This window comes from Lycium barbarum, chromosome 3 (genome assembly GCF_019175385.1).
Source record: "Lycium barbarum isolate Lr01 chromosome 3, ASM1917538v2, whole genome shotgun sequence".
Taxonomy (NCBI): Eukaryota; Viridiplantae; Streptophyta; class Magnoliopsida; order Solanales; family Solanaceae; genus Lycium; species Lycium barbarum.
This window is the reverse complement of record NC_083339.1, coordinates 122,713,872-122,733,626: the sequence shown is the minus strand read 5'-3', so window position 1 is coordinate 122,733,626 and position 19,755 is coordinate 122,713,872. Positions and strand designations below refer to the sequence as shown.

The 19,755-nt window shown below is 35.6% G+C and overlaps 3 protein-coding genes across 3 annotated transcripts; all 3 read left to right on the top strand.

The window, feature by feature from the left end:
* The first annotated feature begins 2,946 nt into the window (after positions 1-2,946).
* Positions 2,947-6,887, top strand: LOC132631247 (uncharacterized). The gene is made up of 2 exons (XM_060346847.1): positions 2,947-3,667; positions 3,838-6,887. The coding sequence occupies exon 2, from the start codon at positions 4,329-4,331 to the stop codon at positions 6,885-6,887; it is 2,559 nt and encodes an 852-aa protein (XP_060202830.1). The 5' UTR covers positions 2,947-3,667; positions 3,838-4,328.
* A 1,825-nt stretch (positions 6,888-8,712) lies between these two features.
* Positions 8,713-10,165, top strand: LOC132632170 (uncharacterized). The gene is made up of 4 exons (XM_060348010.1): positions 8,713-8,861; positions 8,989-9,286; positions 9,392-9,482; positions 9,589-10,165. Exons 1-4 carry the CDS (start codon positions 8,718-8,720, stop codon positions 9,725-9,727), a joined length of 672 nt encoding a protein of 223 aa, XP_060203993.1. The 5' UTR covers positions 8,713-8,717; the 3' UTR covers positions 9,728-10,165.
* A 111-nt stretch (positions 10,166-10,276) lies between these two features.
* On the top strand, positions 10,277-14,187 carry LOC132632171 (uncharacterized). The gene is made up of 9 exons (XM_060348012.1): positions 10,277-10,526; positions 10,611-10,737; positions 10,813-10,970; positions 11,072-11,195; positions 11,278-11,599; positions 11,685-11,731; positions 11,983-12,075; positions 13,545-13,628; positions 13,972-14,187. The coding sequence occupies exons 1-5, from the start codon at positions 10,450-10,452 to the stop codon at positions 11,398-11,400; spliced, it is 609 nt and encodes a 202-aa protein (XP_060203995.1). The 5' UTR covers positions 10,277-10,449; the 3' UTR covers positions 11,401-11,599; positions 11,685-11,731; positions 11,983-12,075; positions 13,545-13,628; positions 13,972-14,187.
* Positions 14,188-19,755: the final 5,568 nt, after the last annotated feature.

Genomic DNA, 19,755 nt, shown 5'->3' with positions numbered 1-19,755 from the left:
TTCTAAGGTTTCCTGTATATATCTTTTAGGTGAACCGATAGTGTAGTTTTTTTTTTTTTTTACACGGTTGGTGTATATAAGTTAAATTCTTTTCTATGTTTAATATTTTCAAGATTTTATCTTTATACGTGAAAACACATTCAAAAAGGACGGTAGATGTGAATGGGAAAATGAAAAAAAAAATCTTTTATTTTGTTTACTATTTCTTAAACCACATTTGAAAAAGAAGCCTTTTAAAAAGTTCTTTAACTTTTGACAAGCTCTATATTAGTCTGGGAACCAAACTTACGAGAAGTTTGAAGTGCTTATCCTTTCTTTGAAAGTGATTCTTTTGGAAAGTCCAGTAGAAAAGAATTAGTGTGAAAAGCTCTCTTTATTCCATTTTCTATGACTTGTCTCAGATTTTAAAAAGAACTTTTAAAACTTGTTGTCTAAACTGAGATATAAACATTTGTGTGATTATAAAATCATGTCATAAGAATAAAATGAAAAAATTAAAGTTAAATTATCGCAAAGATATAATAATGTATCATTTCTTTTGATAAGGGACTAAAAATATGTCACGTGTAATAGAACAGTGGATATATATATGCATCCTTTCATATGAAAAAAAAATTAGAGAAGTATGTCCGTAAGCAAAACATGGAATTGAAACATTATGCAATCGCAATGGAGAGAAGGAACAAAGCTTAGGATACTTCTCTATGGGGGTAAAAGTTTACCCCGGGCCGGTCACGAGACCGCATACCCACTATGACCGCAGGGACTATCCAGCTAACTTCCGTTCTCACCAACTCGCGTCGCGTCAACAGTCCTCGATCAGAGTGCCGTAGCAAATGTGCACGTTGGGGTGGCAGAAAGGTAACATCACCCGCACTATGGGGTTTGAAAAGTTGAGGATTGACTTATATTAGCATTAGCTTAGAGAAGAAGGAAGTCATCTTTTTCCTTTTCCTCATACTCTTGTAACACCACTTTCTCTCTAAGAACAAGCGATATGAGTCCTGACACCGAATTTTAGCTCATCATGCTTAAAAATAACGTCTCAGGGAGTCCTAATCGCTGAAAAACACAAAATAACACTTTTTACACATTTTTGAATTATTTAGCAATTTATTGATAATTATTCTTATCTGCGCAAATATTAGGATTTTTATCAATTTCTTGTCACTTAAATTAATTTCAGTAATCATTGTTTTTTTTTTTTTTCACAACAAGCACATACACAACACTGCAATTTTATTGCAGTAAGTAATCATTTTTTTTACAACACAGTACAATTTTCAAGTATCAATCACATTTTTACTTACATTTTTTAATTGCATACTAATACTTACATTTTTTTTAATGTATATTAGTTATATTTAATACAGTCCATCGGTACAGAAAATCCAGAAGAGTTTATGACAAACACAGTTAATTCAGAGATATCTCAAAATTCTCTCTGTGTAAAATTAAATTCTCACCTACCCCCCATTTCCCAAATCTAATTTTTTTCACTTTTTTGCGCGGATTGCCCTTCATTTTGGGTGGTCTTTAATTTTGCCCTTTGCCTAATAACTCGGGGTTTTGGATTCGAATCCCAATTAAGTTAAAAAAAAAATCGCAAGATAGATGTTTGGATTCGCATTCAAAACTCCGCCTTAAGACAGAGTTTTGAAGCCAAAATTCTGTTTTGCGAATCCAAACTCTACCTTGCGTATTTTTTTTTAATGAGAAAAGGTTTGAAACCCGAAATTAAGGAATTTTCAGTCAAGCGCAATCCTGCAAATTGCCCATTTTTTCACCACTCTTTTTGTCCACGGGCCTCACATATTTTTTACTTTTGACCTTTTCTTATTTTCCCTCAATTCATGGGATTTTATTTTGACATTGGGGAAGATTTGCTATACACTTTTGGAAAAAAGTCTCTACTTGACATTTTTTATACACTTTATTGTTCTTACTGACTTACTTTTAGACATTTTTTAATTGTTAAACACTTTGCATGTATGCATATATTTGGACAAAGTCATTTAGGTAATCAACTGGTTTTCACACCTTTTCTCTTCTTCCTCCCACGGCACCGCTTCACCATTTTCCTTCTTTATCCAAAGTAACGAACACACCAGACCATCATCATCTAATCTTCTCCATCTCCAACAACCCCTCACATCATATTCATATCCACCCCAAAACATCATTTGAACAACATAAACAGAGTTAAAATAGAAGAGTTGGGGTTCCTGTCGAGGTCGCCGGTTGTTTTTCACAAAATTCATTTTTCTTTCTTAAGCCTCTCTCGTGATCTTTTTTTTATATTTGTTGCAAGTTTTTACATTTTAGCTTTATTTCTTTAGTATGAATAAAGTTGTCTATGTATCTGCTCTGTTTTTTTCTCAGTATATATTTACTTTTTGTGTCTCTTTTTTCTAATGAAAAATGAATTAGATCCAATGGATAGTGAATATGGTTTCAAAATCATTTCTTGTTTTATCTTTCTCTACCCGGGGCTTCTCTACCCGGGGCAAATCCATTCTCCTTTCTATATAGTATCTCCACTTTTTATTTTTATTCCTTGAAATTCTTGATTCTTTTTGTGTAGTCATTTTTTGTCAAAGGTTTGCATTTTATTTATTTCTATTTTACCTTTTTATTTATTTAACTATCTAATAAGCATGAGTCCCTGGGACGACCAAGGGTAATTCAGTAAATGTGGCTTTGGTCCTCAGGGGTATTTTCGGTATTCTACAACACACTCCAACAATCTGGAATGATCCATATTAAAAAAAAAAATGGGGTGCTTTTGGAGAATGCACCAAAGGTACAAAAACCCATTTTTTTTTTTTAATATGGATCATTCCAGATTGTTGGAGTGTGTTGTAGAATACCAAAAATACCCCTGAGGACCAAAGCCACATTTACTGAATTACCCTCGGTCGTCCCAGGGACTCATGCTTATTAGATAGTTAAATAAATAAATTAAATTAATTAAAATAAAAAATGGGGTGCTTTTGGAGAATGCACCAAAGGTACAAAGACACAACACACAATTCTAGGGCCATCTGGTTCTTTTATATTTTACCACGTGGTATTACTATACAATTATCTTTCGCCTTCATTTTTACACTCCTTTTGGACTGTTCTTTTCCGGAAAAGTACTCCTTCTCTGACATAAGAAAAAGGTGACCTTCTTCTTTCATAATCTTTTCTTCCTTTTGTTTGCTTAGATTCTTATTCTTCTTTCTTTGTTTATCTCTCCTGTGTTTTATTTCTTTTTCCTCTTTCCTTTTTGCTACGTTTTTGGTGGTTTTCACAGTTGATTTTTGGTTTCCTAGCTGCAAAAAGGGAGGGGGAATGGATATTTCTTTGCGTCTTTTTAATTTTTTTTTAATCATATATGTGTTTCAGAGCAAAACATACGGGTTTGATCTACTTTGATTTTCATAAAGTTGTTTTTATTGTTGCTGCTCTGTTTGGTTGTGGATTTTAAGCATTTGACGTTTTTTTCCTTTTACTGCACTTCTATTTTCCGGTGGTAGTGACAATTATCGGAGTTTCTAATGGTTTGGTTTCAGTAGAATGTTTGTTCTAGAAAATTAATTATCGACCACTTTGGCTTTCACACGATTTTCAAAGTCAAATTTCCTTAAGCGAAGAAAGCAAGAAAATACTCTGACTAATAGGGGTAAATTCTTGATTTCTTCTGTCCTATATGTTTAGTTATAATGCTCAATGCTTGCGCTTTTCATTCTATATTATGGTAAATTGACATCTGTGCTTTAACATCAAATTAAACATTACGATTGCAAAAATTCCAGTTTTAACAAAAGAACTTTATTAAACACTTGACATCAGATATCCGACAAAAATAGTGAAAGAAACCTTAGACGCCGTATCGCTTATCGAGCAATGCCAGCTGAACAAAAGGAAGCTCTGCTGGAACGCCGTCGTGTAGCCTATTCTACAAGAAGGCGTCGTCTTTCTGAAATTCTTCTACTAGCCCCTCCATGCAGATTGATTCTTCCCCTGAACCTCCAAACTTGATTCCATTGCCGACTACTACCTTCATTAGAGACAGACTTTCTACTCCTCCTGCCAAGGAACAACCAATTCAATGTGCCAGTGTGTATGAAATAGGTTAGCGTAAATTAACTTTAAGAATTTAAAGCTGTAGCTAGATAGTTATTCACTATAGTTGATATGTTAATCCTTGCAGGATCGACATCCGGAACATGTTAGAGGTCTTTTTTTAATCATAATCATATTGTTACATTACTTATCCCATTTTCCTAGGTTTGGCTCTTACTAAACTACACTAGAATTCTACAGGACATAGGTCAACACTGATGGGTTGTTGGAATATCAAAGAACTACCTTGTAGTCCTTCCATTTTAAAGAAAGTTCCAAACTGCAAATTTTGTAAAGCCAGGAGATTTCAATATGAACCTCCTAACTTCTGTTGCAGTAAAGGTTCAGTGAAATTAGTTTCTCACCAGTTGCCTTCCAAGTTAAAAAGCCTTTACTTAGGTGTCACTGATGAATCCAATCATTTCCGTACTTATGTAAGAACATATAATAACATGTTTGCATTTACTTCACTAGGAGTAAAGTACAATAAGGAGTTAGCAACCATAACTCAAGGTGTCTATACCTTTAAAGTTCAAGGACAAATGTACCATTTTATAAACAACCTCATTCTCTCCAATAATGAAGCAAGAAACCTACAACTTTATTTTTATGATAATGAGGACGATATAGTTAATAAAATGGCCTTTTCAGAAAATCTGAACAGATCAGTTATTGCAAAGTTGATAGACATTCTAAAAGTTAATCCATACTCTATGTTTCTGAAATCTTTAAGGGGCATTCCAAACCTGTCCAATTTCTATATTGCACTTAAATGTGATTCTGCCTTGGACCAACGAACATACAATTTACCCAGTGTCTCAGAAGTTGCAGCTATATGGGTTGACGATGACTCTAACAATGCTATCTCATCACCGCATATTCGAATTTACACCCATTGTGATAGTAGCCAGTTGGTACGCTATCATTATGGTTGTTATGACCCATTACAATACCCTTTATTGTTTCCCTACGGAGAAAATGGGTGGCACTGCGGCATCCAAAAAATTGTAGAAAAACGTAGCTCTTCCAGGAATCATTCTTCCCACAATCAAGAGCAACTTCCTTCTGTCTCTAACTGGTGCCCAATTGATGGACTTCTTAACATCGAAGAAGAAATCTTACAGAAAGGGATACGTAAGAAAAACAATGTGTCATGTCGTGAATATTACTGCTATAAACTTCAGATTAGAGACAATGAAGATAATGAAACTTTACATTCTGGAAGGTTATTCCAACAATATTCTGTAGATGAATTTATAAAAGTGGAAACACAAAGATTGGACTTTTTGTTATTCAATCAAGATTTGTTTAGGCTTGAAGTATTGGCAGGTCTTAGGGATCTTCTAAGGCAAGGAGAAAGAGACACTTCAAAAATTGGCATAAAAACATTCCTTCCTGCTAGCTTTACTGGAGGTCCAAGAGACATGCGGCGTCGATATATGGATGCTATTGCATTAGTGCAACACTTTGGTAAACCTGATATCTTCCTAACAATGACATGCAATCCTTCATGGCCAGAAATAGAAGATCTCTTACTACCTACTGATGAAGTCCAAAACAGACCAGATTTAATAAGCCGTACATTTAAAGCAAAGGTAGAAGAACTAAAGTCAGACATCGTTAAAAAAGGTATATTTGGAAAAGTGGTAGCTTTTATGTACACTATAGAATTCCAAAAACGAGGTCTCCCACATGCTCATTTCCTTATCATACTTGCTGATGAATACAAATTATTAACACCTGAAGCTTATGATAAAGTGATTTGTGCTGAAATACCAAACCTTGACACAAATCATTATTTACATTCATTGGTTATTAAGCATATGATGCATGGACCTTGCAGAAGTTTAAATCCTAAAAGCCCATGCATGATAAAGACGGGACACTGTGAATTTAAATATCCCACAAGTTATGCCCCTGAAACATGTAAAGGTAAGAATTCTTACCCAATTTACAGAAGGCAAGATACCGGAAATTTTTTCAAGGTTAGAACTCAATATCTCGACAATTCATGGGTTGTTCCTTACAATCCATATCTATTAAGCAAGTTCAATTGTCACATAAATGTTGAAATTTGCTCGGATGTTAAAGTTGTCAAATATATCTATAAATACATTTGTAAGGGGCATGATAAAATTGCTTTCCATGTACATAGTAATGATTCTGATATAGAAATAGACGAAATAAGAGACTATCGATCAGCTAGATGGGTTTCACCGCCAGAAGCTATGTGGCGTTTGTTCGCCTTTCCTATTAGTGAAATGAATCCATCAGTCTACCATCTTCAGCTTCATCTTAAGGAACAACAATATGTTTCCTTTAAGACAACTGCAAGTCTAAACTCAGTCTTAAATAATCCTACAACTGCAAAAACAATGTTAACAGAATTCTTTTCAATGAATGCAACAAGTGCGGTTACAAATGAACTTAGCTTACTATACAAAGAATTTCCCCAATACGTTGTCTGGTCAACAAGCGATAGAATGTGGACACGAAGAATACAAGGCAATGTTATTGGTCGTATTGTCACTTGTCATCCAACAGAAGGAGAAAGATACTATCTTCGACTATTGTTGATGAACATAAGAGGACCAAAATCCTACGAAGATCTTAGAACTGTTGATGGAAGATGTTGTAGCACATTCCGAGAAGCTGCTGGAAAAAGAGGCTTGCTAACTTGTGACAACAACTTAATTGAATGTATGTCAGAAGCTACTAATTACCAAATGCCATACAGTTTGAGACGTTTATTTACAACATTATTAGTTTTATTTTAACCCTGCTAATCCGAAAGGATTATGGGAAAGATTTGAATCTTCTATGTCTAAAGATTTTACAACTACACCAAACATACAAACAAACAACATTCGTTATATAGTGCTAAATCAGATTAATGATTTTTTATATTCAATGGGACGTGATATTAATGAATTTAAACTTGTATCAGAAAAAATCTCACCTTCGACCTCTTTTACTGGAATTCAAGAGGCTAGAGACATCCACTTAGAAATAAATATACTTGTGACTGAGGAGGATTTATTGCTATGCAAAAAATTGAATAAAGAGCAACAAAGCATATCATGCAATCCTTAATAGGATATTTTCGAATGGAATAGGCGCTTTTTTTATTGATGGTCTTGGAGGAACTGGAAAAACCTTTTTATATCGTGCTTTACTAGCTACTGTACGATCTAAAGGATTTATAGCATTAGCAACAACAACTTCTGGTGTTGCAGCTTCTGTCCTCCCAGGAGGACGAACTGCTCACTCACATTTTAAACTTCCTATTGACACAAATAAAAGTCATAGCTGTAATATTAGTAAACAAAGTTCACTTGCATCTTTAATTCGAGATGCAAAGCTAATAGTATGTGACGAAGTATCTATGGCAAAAAAAAAAAGCTTGTTGAGACTTTTGACTTACTTTTGAGAGATATTATGCACTCGAATACACTCTTTGGTGGAAAGGTAGTTGTTTTCGGTGGTGACTTTAGACAAATTTTGCTAGTTGTACAGAGCGGGAAAAGAGAGGACTTTATTCATGAATGTCTATTAAACTCAAACATCTGGGATCTTCTAGAAAAATACCGACTATCAAAAAATATGCGTGCCAGAATTGATCCTACATTCTGTGAGTATTTACTGAGAATTGGAGATGGCAGGGAAAAGGTTAATGAACATAATAAAATTGAAATTCTAGAATCATTTCTCATTCCATTACAAACGAAAAAGAATCATTGAACATCTTGTTCAAAACTATTCATCCCAATGTAAACACACTCATCCACGATACATCCTCTATGACATCTCGCGTTATCCTAACAACAAAAAATGATTTTGTAGATGAAATTAATCAAATGTTCATAGATCAATTTCCAAACACTATTGTGACATTTGTCGGAATTGACGAAACTGTAGAGCCAAAAGATCAAAGCCAATATGAAGATTTTTTGCATACTTTAAATCCTTCTGGTTTACCTCCATATAAGTTAGTTCTAAAACAAAATTGCCCTGTTATCCTACTGCGCAATTTGAACCCTTCTGAAGGTTTATGTAACGACACCCGCCTAATTTGTACTAATTTCAAAACTCACGTTATTAGTGCCAAAATTGCAAGCGGTGACTTTAAAGGAAAACATGTTTTTATTTCTCGCATACCATTATTATCATCACAAGATGAAAAATTACCTATTCCATTTAAAAGAACACAATTTCCGATTAGACTGTGTTTTGCTATGACTATAAATAAAGCTCAAGGTCAAACATTAGACTTTGTTGGAATTTATTTACGTGAATCTGTATTTTCACACGGTCAACTTCACGTTGCTTTGTCACGAGAAAAAAGTTCCGATTGTGTAAAGCTGTTAATTCGCCCCGCAATAACAGACAACCTCGATGATCATTCTACTTACAATATAGTATATAGTGAAATTATCAAAAAAGCTTTCTCTTAAACTGTTTGATTGACTATATATATATATGTAATAACAGCTTAAGAATCTGTAAGTTATCAGTTTGATTTTATGTTTTCTATTTAGTATTCCTCCATTTATCCCGCTAACTTGCTGAAACACTGTTCCTTCATTATTTTTCAGCTTCAGCAAAAAATGGCACAAAAACTGGGTATACATGTAATAACTCCAGACACAGCTAACTGGACTTGTAAGATACAAGTTGTAGATATATGTGGACCAGGGGAAAGTAATGTAAAAAAGATAAAATATCTGAACATGATTGTTCAAGATGAGCAGGTGCATCTTTACTTTTCCAAATAATTTACATTTTCTTACTGTACCAACTAATGAATATGTTTTGTCTTACATCTTTCAACTAGATACTTACACTTTGAACACATATGTCTTGCATAAATTTCTATAGGAAGATCAAACAAAAGCAATTGTTTATGGAGATGACATCCCCATTTATCAGAGTCTGATGAAACTTTATCATACCTACTGGATAACGGGTGCACGCATACAACTACCAAATCTGAAATATGAAAGTCCATTGCATGCATTTGAATGGGTTCTCGATAAAAAGACCATCATTGATCCAATTGAAAAGAATGCTGAAGATGCGTTACCACCTCCTACAAAGCTTAATGTTACCTCCTTCTTAGATATTAAGGATCAGGCCTTCCGAGATATCAATAATACTCTGACTAAAAAAGAATTCAGTACGACTGTTTTATTCTTTTACTCACTGAATTTTACTCTAATATAAACTACCAATTTATCACTTCAAATCTTCATTTACTGACTTTAAAACCGCTTATCAACAGACATACTTGCAATTATTGTCAACTGTTCCCCACCAAGATATGTTGCGAGTGTCAAGAAAAGATTGCAAGAGCTCATTGTTATTGATACCCTGTAAGTGTTTTCATCTAACTTTAGGCTTTTTCATAGTTTCTTTTATTCTTATTATTTTACGCTACAAAAGAGACACTACAAATACTGCCCATTTTGCCATGAACAGTAACCAAAGCTTCAAGTTCACAATATGGGAAGAACCACTTATAGAAAATGAAGGTAACAAACTCCTGAGGCAATTCCAAGAATATCCTATAATTCTTGCAAGACGTATTGGGGCATCCAAATTTGAAGGTGAGCTATAATAAACAACACTTCCTATATTTTTTAATATTTCAACTACCAATAGTTGATTCTTGATTTAATATGAATTTTTAGCAATTATTTTTCCTCACTTTTTAAAATTTTCCATATCTATTGATTACATTTAACCTTCAACTTTTGGTTAATCGAATGTATCTCTCTCATTCATCTTCCTTGAAGTTTATTGGAGTATGCATATGTGGTCATTTTGTGACTTGCTGCAATTTCTATTTGGCTACATAGATTTGGTGATTTTATATAGAATAGCATTTATATTTAAACCTTCGAATTTAAGCACTTCTTAAAATTATGTTATGCTTAGCTATTAAGTCTTTTTTGTGATTTACAACTAATTACGATGGGCTGTCACCTTATAAAGCTAATTATGACATCAAGATGTAATATACATTGAGGCTATTAACTCTGTTGCTTCTATTTGAAGGAAGTCATTATGCACCAGCATTCCTTTTTCAGTTGTATCAATGAGTTTATAATTTTTCCTCTTATTTTCCAACCATGCATATGTTAATTTACGGTAACAGACAATAGATTTCAAGTGGTGAGAAAGTTACACCAATTTGTAAGTATCATTATAAACCCTATCTGTCACTATGTTGGAGCTTACTCTCATGGTATTGAAGTTTTGTTTTAATAGATATTGACATTTTAATTAATAATGTCTACAACAATATAATTGACTGCAAATAGAATTAACTTCATCGGCATGTACTTGACAACAAAATTTAGCAGAACAATACAGATTGATCCACCTTATCCACAGTGTCAACAACTACAAGCATGGTATTACATTACTTCTCTCTATATTCTACCTATTTTTCTATTAGAATTAATATTCTAAATAGTTATGCTTTTTGTTCTCAACAGGGTCGCACAGAACAAAGAAACCCTTGCCTCTTTCACTATGCGGAGTACATCCAGATCTGGATCTCTCATATCTGTTTCAATGAATGAAGAAGTAGTGCCAATTGCAAACATTCAATCGCAGGAAGACGTTAGTACATTGTTTTATTCATAGTTTCATATTAGAGTCTATTCTGACAATCATTAGTCTCATTTCCTAATACAGGAACAGTCATTCTACATTGAAGCAAAAATATCCTTGCCAAATAGCCTCAGGTCTTTCTGTGTCTTGAATTATTCAAGCTGTGGACAAGAAGTACGCAGTACGACCAAGAGAAAAATTCGCTGCATGAATTGTAATAAGCAGAGTATGTTGGTTCCTAGGTACTTTTGGATCTATTTTCGTACACATTTTTTCACCGTCTGCAAAAATCTTTTTACTCTCAACAACAAATAATAATTTTTTTATACATATAATACTATAGGTGTCGATTTGATGTGAATCTCAAAGATGCCTCTGGCTCGGCAACTGGGATGATTATGGACAAAGAAGGAGAAAAACTATTAGCTCTTACTGCAGCAGAGATTTACGAAAGAGTTTCAGCTGAGGTACAATTTGTAAAAAACAATTTATACATAATCACCTCCTAAATAAACTTTCAAAAAATTAAACGAATTTTTTTCCCCCTAGAATGACAACCTGCCTGTGGAAGATTTCCAAAGCAAATTTGACCAGAAGCTGTTCAGAATTCAAGTGAAGAAGCCATTTGGCCGTGCTTCATCCACATCATCTTCAAAATTGTATATCCAGTAATGCATTGAAAAGGAAAGCATTATTCATTCTCTCCCAGCACCAGCCACAGCATCAATCACTATCAGCGAAAGCAGTAAAAGGAAAAAAGAACATGTATCTTCCCATGATACAAAAACAAACCTGCCAACCGAACAAGGTGAATTAGTCAAAGATGAAACAGAAACTGGAGCCAACAAACTCCAGTGAAAAGGAAATGAAGGTCACCAACACATTTCTTCTTCTCAATCTTTCTATAAATATATATCACAACTTTCATTAACAACTATCATCTTCCTTTTACACAGGTTAACCAACTAATTTTGCAACCACTTTTGGCTTTCATGGAACAAAGGTAATTACAACAAAAATTCTTATCATTTATCACTTAGATGTTTCACCTACTTCATCTCAAGTAATTTGGTTTAAAGTTGCGATCTTTGTTTGGTAATCTTTAGGAAATTTACTTTTTCATTTACTTCCCTTAATTTATGCTCAGCATCTAGACACTGATATTGGTGGTCCTTTATATTTAGCTGATTGCTTAATTTTCCCCTCTTCCCAACAATTACTACTCACTAATTTTTTTTAAATACATATCAACAGTTGTTTTGCAGGAAAATGAAGTGTTGACTATAACTTGCTCAATTTTTGGCTTGTACATAGATTTCCAGTGACTTCTATAGTCATGGAATAAAGGTCAGTCTATACTATGTTGCTTTCTTCCCCAATTTTCAGGTTCTAACATCTTATCTGTTTGTAAATTAATCTGTTAGCTACAGATCTACCCTTTTTTTGCCCTGCTGATTTAACTGTGGAGTATACAAATTACCCACTCTGTTGTACTACCTTTGATGTTGAATCAAAGCCCTCTGGCAATTGAAAACATATACTATCCCATAGCCTTGAAACCACTTCATTATTCCCAATCTACACCTATAAGTCCATAACTCTTTTTTTGTTTTTGATGCTTATCAGTTATGGACTGAGGTTAATCTGGGGTTTGGGAAGCCTCAAACCCCAGATTAAGCTGCTATTTTCGTTCGCACATACTTTTGTTTACTATTTCAGGATACATTTAAAGAGTTACATACATAAGGGAACTTCCCGTAAATCACCGGATTAATGGTAGGGACATATAATGAATAGTATAACTTATACTGTTGGGCGAAACCTAACATACATGCTTCAATTTGTTCAAGTATTTGTTGGGAACTCATTTTGTAGATGCTTTGTGTATTCCATGTGACTTGAGGTATACTTTGTTTGGAATAAAGCCAACGAGACAATATCTTTTATATTTTTGTGAATTGATTGGAATTGCTCCGAACTACAGTTTAGTAAGTTCAAAAATTAGTAAAACATACTGCTAAGCGTGGCCATTTTGAACTCTGAAACAGTGTTGGAAAATAAAACTGAAACAGTTTCCTTTCTTCTTTCTCTTGTGTTTTTCATTAGTTAGTGTTTTTTTTTTTAATGCATATTATCATTTTATATGATTTATTCTTGTTTTCCTTATTTTTGGAATAGGTTGTCAATAGCAGTTAAATAAATGTTATAGTCTCATTAACAAGAGCCCAGGACCAAAAAAATACACCTCCATTAACATTAATTTCATTCATAGCTTGTACATGGAAATAAACTATGGTCTGCTTAGTAACTTGTAAGCAATGCAGTTCTTGCACCAACAAAAAAGACATGTAAATGTGTGAATAACACAATTAACACTGATACCATCAATGAAATACCATTTACCCTATCAAAAATCACTAGAAACTTGTCAAACTCCAATGTCCAACCAGTTGTGACTAAAAACGTTCCTTTGATTTTTCCCTTTTTTTTTTTTCACATTTTAACACACTGAAATGTAATTATTGTATTGCTGTCAGTGATGAAATCTGCTAATGCATTACATTGTGTGCTTATGAGTCTTCAGACACATTTATCCACAAAAAACAAAGGATTATGTATGAAGAGATTGTTTACATTGATAGCTACTAAAAATATAAGTTATCTTTTCAATTAGATGTGTGGGAACATGATCAAGTATTTGAATATGTTTTAAATGCAGGATGTCCAGGAAGTGAAGGCAGTAAGTCTATCTCTATTACAGATTTTTTCCTTTAGCCAGTTCACTTAATCTTCTAAGTTGTTTTCTAATTTAACAGAAGATGAGCATCACGTTGTTTGGTTGTGGCTAGACAAGGGCAAGCCACATGAATGCCCAGTATGCACACAGTATTTTGTGGTAGGTACGGAATTTCTGTATTCTTGGATCATATTATCAAGTTCTAGACTCTAAAGGAATTGGTAGAAATATGAGTTCATAGTCCTTGCTGTTCTTTATGTGAAAGGCAATGGCACACACCCACCACCACAACCCCCACCCTCAATTTTTTTGAGCAGGGGGTGGAGAGGAAAGGGACATCCCAATTTTTCTGCCAAGTTCTTAACTGATTTTAACTTTCTTCTCCATCAATATTTGTTCTATCCTTTGTACCAGTAAGCAAAGTAAGAGTCATTAAACTTTATGTTTACAGTATTACTTTGCTATCTACTGGATTATGTAAGTTTATTCCTTCAATTTCTTCACAGGTCATGAAAGTTCCCAGGTCATGAAAGAGTTTTATCTTTCAAGAGCATACTTATGTTCAACTGCCAGAATTCAGATTTCAGCCCAACCACATACAAATGTTGGAGCACCTACAATCTTTGTACTTTTGTCTTTCCTACAAACTACTCATGTAACTTTGTTCCACAAATGAATGTAATATACTATGAACCAAGTTATTTTAATATTTAGTTTAATCATCTCTCCTTTTTTTGCATCTCAGTAGTAACTAACGCCCGTGCCTTGCACGGGCACAAACCATCTAGTTCTACTAACATATTAGTCTGTTTTTTCTATTTTCGTGGTACCCTTTCAAGTGGATTCATTTCTTTTTTTGGATTGGACATGCTTAAGATATGCCCTGTTTACCTTTTCGTGCTTCCCATCCTTAAATGCATACGAAACTTGCAAGTATATTATATTGGATATTTATTTTGGGGGTGCTGGGCGGGGATTATTTATTTACTTGCCCACTTATTATTTGTCGTAGCTAATATTATTTATACCTATCATATTCGGTTAGAGTCTTAATTTACTCTCTTAGCACACTTTAGTAAATAACTAGGGTGACCTATCTCAATATTTAGATGTTTTAGATTATGCTTCATAATTAATTAATTAATTAGGTGTATATACTTGGCTAATAAATCAGCTAGTTTACTTTGGCTAGTTTGGGTTAAATAAAATTGGACTTAGAATAACTTCATGTACATTCCCTATATCTTTTCATTTGCTCAAGTCAATTAATCTGTAGATAATTTTTAGATTAATTCTTATTTAATATCACATATATTTTTTACTCTCTTTGCATTCAAAAGCATCATTCAATGTAAAAAAAAAGAATCTTTCATATCATATTCTTTGAAAGCTAAAATTGTTAGTCACTTTAATCGTAGGTTCTATTTACTTTGAAATAATTATTGTCATACTTTATCTGTTCCTTAATTAGTATCTTTTTTGTTAGCTACTTATTCATTATAAATTTTCTTTCATCCTTAAAGCTTTCTTTATATATTTTATTTAAATAGTAAATTGTATTCTTTATTCTTTAGAACTTAAAATTCTTCAAACTTTAATTACCAATATATATATTTATTACTTATTTTTTCACCCAAATGCTCTTTTACATAGTTTATTTATTGATATTATAATACTTGTTTTATACATATGCAAATATTTGTAACCTTTATTATATAAAAATTTATGTTAATTGCTCTTTTATTCAAATTCTCTTTATATTTTTTGTGAATATATATAATAATCAATTATTTCTGCATATCTCTCGTATAGTTAAAATGGTTCAGCCGGGAACCATATTTTGTGGATTCTGAAGGACGCTTAAGATCTTCCCTTTGGAATAATTTGAACCCTTACCTAAAATCTCATTTTTTTTTTTATTAGTTACTCATTTAGCCACAAATATGTTTAAACCCGCTGGTAACTGCATTTGCGGATTTCGTGGGGTGCTTAACACCTTCTTCGAGGAATTATCAAAGACCTTAACTTTTCTCTGGTTTTTAAAAATAAAGTTTCGTAATTTCTTTTCAAAGAATGATTTCCTAATTCCATAAAAATTTCTTACCGCAAGGTAAAAAATGGATCGTAACAACAAGATTATTACTTTATTACTTTTTAGCTACTTGAATCATTTTGTATTGTCTTTGTTGCTTATTAAAACTCTGTTCGCGATCAAACCTACTCTGGACCGGGCTCATAAAAGAGTTTTCGAGGTTGGATAAATCTAACTTGTCTTCCAACCCTATATATACAAATCTCTAACTGGTTTTCTGATTGAATCAGTGTTCAACAAAAAACAGTTTGTGCCGTCTATGGGGATAGACAGCCATAGTGTCGTCCTAACCTAGAGCAGAAGATCTTTAAAAAACTCGCTTGGGACTTGGAGTTGTTCTTTCAAGAGAAAACACTTAACTATGCCTGAAACAGTTAACAACACGTCAGGGAGTAGTGTTACAGTGGGAACGAGAGACCCGCAAAGCTCGCGGTCAAAAAACCAGCAGAACCCTAACAGGGAAAGCAACATGGAGCTGGACGAACAGGTAGAGAAGGAGGAAATAGCACCACCCCCAGAGGAGGTCCATAACAAGACCGCAACTGAGAGAATCTATCCTGACCATTCGACAAAAAGCAGGGAGAGGTTTCCCTTAGGACCCTATTCTGAAAAAAAAAAAAAGATGCCCTTATCCCAGATTGGAGGGAATGTACAAAGCGGAGGATCCCTCATCAGCAGTAACTCTAGCAGCAGTCCTAGAGTCAAATAGCACCATGGTGGAGCGCATGGAAAAGCTTATAAATACCATGGCCAGAGGAGTGCCAGTCGGTCACCCTACAAAGAACCCCGAGGTTATTCAGGCACATGAAACCCTTGGGTTGAACAAAGAAAAAGTTGAACCAGAGCTAATCAAATGGAGTATAGACTTAGCGAGGATTGCCAAGCTAGAAAAGGAACTCCACGACTAGATGAGTCAGATACCCGGGCCTCCATATCTTGAAAGGAGTAGGAACGAGGAAATACGAAAAAATTCTGTACAAGTCAAGTGCGACTCACGTACTCATCCCAAAGCAAAATGCCGGATATACCCAAGTATGACGGGACCATAGACCCGAAAAAGCACATAACGGTCTTTGAAGAGGCCATTAGTGGGCATGACCTCAAGCAGCACGAGATCAAATCAGTTATGCTAAAAAAAATCCAGTACACACTCGTTAAATGAGCGCTTTCTTGGTATAATCTTTTGCCTGAAAATTCTATTGACTCTTTTGCTACTCTTACAGATACTTTCGTGAAAGCTCATGCTAGGGCTCGAAGAGTCGAGACCCACTAGGAGGACATATTTATAAGAGAGGATGCTGCAGCCCGTTATACTTGAAAATTGGGTTGCTGCAGCGTTTGCGGACGGTTTGAACGTCGATGATTCAGAGGCATCAAGAAAATTGAGAGAAATTTTGAGTGAGTTCCCGACCAAATCCTGGAATGAGGTAAATAATAGATACACGCCCAAGGTGAGAACAGAGGACAACCCCAGAATCGGCGCCAGGATAGAAGTAAGAAATAAGCCATAAGAGAGGCCAGCAAATGTCCTCCCCGTCAGGAAAAGGAACCCGATGGATTGGTATGAGCCGTATGCGGAACGCAAAAGTCCAAAGACCGCGGTATGATCAAGGCCAACCCAGGAAAGATAGGGAGATGCCATCAAGAAAGACATCATATGATTCGGGCCTCCCGAGTGTGGCATCGTATAGTTTTAATATGAAAGTTGGGGAACTGGTCATGGCAATGAAAAAGATAAATGAAGCAAGGTTTCCGGAAACAACGCAATCTAACCCAACAGGCGTAACGTAGAGCTGTGGTATGAATTTTATACACTTCTAGGGCACTCAATTAGGGATTGTAAACACCTGCACTATGAGGTAGCGGACTTGTTGCGGAAGGGGCACCTGAAAGAATTCTTAAGCAATAAACCTAAATACACTCAGGAAAAAGGGATCGGGACTTCCAATAGACAGCAGATGCCTCCGAACACGATAAATATGATCTTCGAACCCTTTAATTTGGTAATAGGGAGACCGTGGTTGCATGCCACGAGGGCAGTCCCCTCTACCGTCCAACTGTTCATGAAATTCCCAACCCCTTAGGGGATAGCTGAAGTCTAGGGAGATCCCGAACCTAGTCAGAAATATACCTCTTTTCTAATGGTTGACGGAAATGATCAAGGAAACGACGATTGTTAGCAAATACAGAACGTCGACCTCGAAGCTCAGCTCGCGACCGAATATGAAGAAAAACAGGTAAAAGACTCACCTAATGGGGATTCGCAAGAGAGGGTACCGAGAGGATTTGTTGTGCCGGAAGAAACAGACGTGAGAAGTATCACAGTAGAAGATCTTGAACTCACGCTTGTTATCCAGACCTACCAAAAGAACATGTATACCTGGGCTCAGGCCGAGGGTCCGAGTTTGGGGGGAAATTGCTTAATTTTTAACGCATAATGTGAGTAGTTTTACTTGGTCGATTTTAGATGTTGCAGGTGTCCTTTCAGAATTGGCCACCCATAAGCTGAGTATGAACCCAAGACGTTAACCAATTAAGTAGAAAATGTGCCCGGTGTCAGCAGAGCGCAGTCAATTAGTTAAGGATGAGGTATCTCGGCTCATCGAACGGGGAGCGGTCAAAGAGGTAAAATATCTCGATTGGTTGGCTAACGTGGTGGTACTCCCTAAAAATCCCGATGGCTTTCGAATGCATTTAGATTTGAAAATTTTAAATAAAACATGCCTGAGGAACTCGTACCCTATGCCCCGCCTAGACAAGGTGGTTGATTCAGTGGTCGGGCACGAGTTGCTCAGCTTCCTGGACGTATTCTCGAGGTTCGACCAACTTCAATTTGACCCAGCAGACTAGAAAAAGATTTTGTTCATCACGTAGCACGAGACTTACTGCTATAACGTCATGCCCTTTGGCTTGAAAAATGCAGGTACCAGCTTTTATTAACTGGCCCATCAGATGTTTCGGCATTAGATAGGCTGGAGTGTTGAAATTTATCTGGATAATATAATTGTTAAATCCCTGGAAACAGAGGAACACATAAGACATTTGCAGGAAGCATTTGATATCTTTCGAGCCCACAACCTGAAGTTGAATCCAGAAAAATGCGTCACTGGGGTGAGCTTGATTGTGTCCCACAAGGGGATCGAGGCCAACCTAGATCACATCCGAGCCATCGAATAGATACTGAAAATCCTTGATAGCGCTAGAAAAGTACAGCAATTAACTGGGAGAGTGGCCTCGTGAGGGAGGTTCATATCAAGGTTGTCTGAATGCTGCCAGAAGTTCTTCGGTGTGAAGAAAAAGAAATAGGATTTAGAATGGACACTGAAATGTCAGTAGGCTTTGAGAGACTTGAAAAAAAGCTTATCAAATCCATCTCTGCTCGTGAGACCGGAGGAAGGAGAACCCTTATTGATCTATTTGGTTGTTTCTAAAATAGCGGTAAGTGTTGTGCTCATCCGCAAGGAAAAGGTACAAATTCCCTATTTATTATACCATCAAGGCCTTGTCTGAGGCCGAACTACGTTACCCGCATCTCGAAAAGCTAGCCCTGGCCCTAGTGGTCGCGAGCTGAAAGCTAAGGCCATACATCCAGTGCCATCCGATCTATGTGTTAACAACTTTCCATTTGAGAAATATCTTGCACAAACTTGAGCTTTCGGGCAGGTTCGCAAGTTGGTCGATTGAAGTGTGTGTGTATGATATCACTCATTGATATCAAGTCACAAGCCTTAGCGAATTTTTTGGCTGATTACAGTCCAGGCATGATGCTCAAAAGAAAGCTATCCGGGAATCTGAGGTCGCTTCCAAAGAATGGGTCCTGTATATAGATAGGGCCTTAACACAAAAGGCACAGGATTAGGAATTATCTTGACCGCTCCTTTAGAGGCCACGATCAAGCAAGCCATTAAATGTCTAACTTTATTGGAATTGGCGCGAGGGCTGAGGTCTGAAAATGTGGAACTGAAAAGTGATTCTCAACTGATCATAAACCAGATCCTTGGAAAATACGAGCCCAAAGATGATTGGATGCAGGAGTATTTGAATAAAGTAGTAATTTTCATGTCTCGCTTCCAATGGTGGAAAGCTACTCAAATTTCTTGAGAAATGAACCCACAAGCTAATGCCTTGGCGAATGGGATCATCGACCAAAACAACGGGGGAAGGGTAGGATTCCGTTGTCCATCTACTGCACTCCGTC

What these genes read in the sequence shown, in the direction of transcription:
- LOC132632170 (XM_060348010.1), top strand. Translation starts at nt 8,718, where the DNA reads ATGGCACAAAAACTGGGTATACATGTAATAACTCCAGACACAGCTAAC. An exon ending in TGATTGTTCAAGATGAGCAG is followed by an intron (nt 8,862 to 8,988) that starts GTGCATCTTTAC and finishes AAATTTCTATAG; the next exon opens with GAAGATCAAACAAAAGCAAT. An exon ending in CTCATTGTTATTGATACCCT is followed by an intron (nt 9,483 to 9,588) that starts GTAAGTGTTTTC and finishes TGCCATGAACAG; the next exon opens with TAACCAAAGCTTCAAGTTCA.
- LOC132631247 (XM_060346847.1), top strand. Translation starts at nt 4,329, where the DNA reads ATGGGTTGTTGGAATATCAAAGAACTACCTTGTAGTCCTTCCATTTTA.
- LOC132632171 (XM_060348012.1), top strand. Translation starts at nt 10,450, where the DNA reads ATGTACTTGACAACAAAATTTAGCAGAACAATACAGATTGATCCACCT. An exon ending in TGTCAACAACTACAAGCATG is followed by an intron (nt 10,527 to 10,610) that starts GTATTACATTAC and finishes TGTTCTCAACAG; the next exon opens with GGTCGCACAGAACAAAGAAA. An exon ending in CAGAGTATGTTGGTTCCTAG is followed by an intron (nt 10,971 to 11,071) that starts GTACTTTTGGAT and finishes ATAATACTATAG; the next exon opens with GTGTCGATTTGATGTGAATC.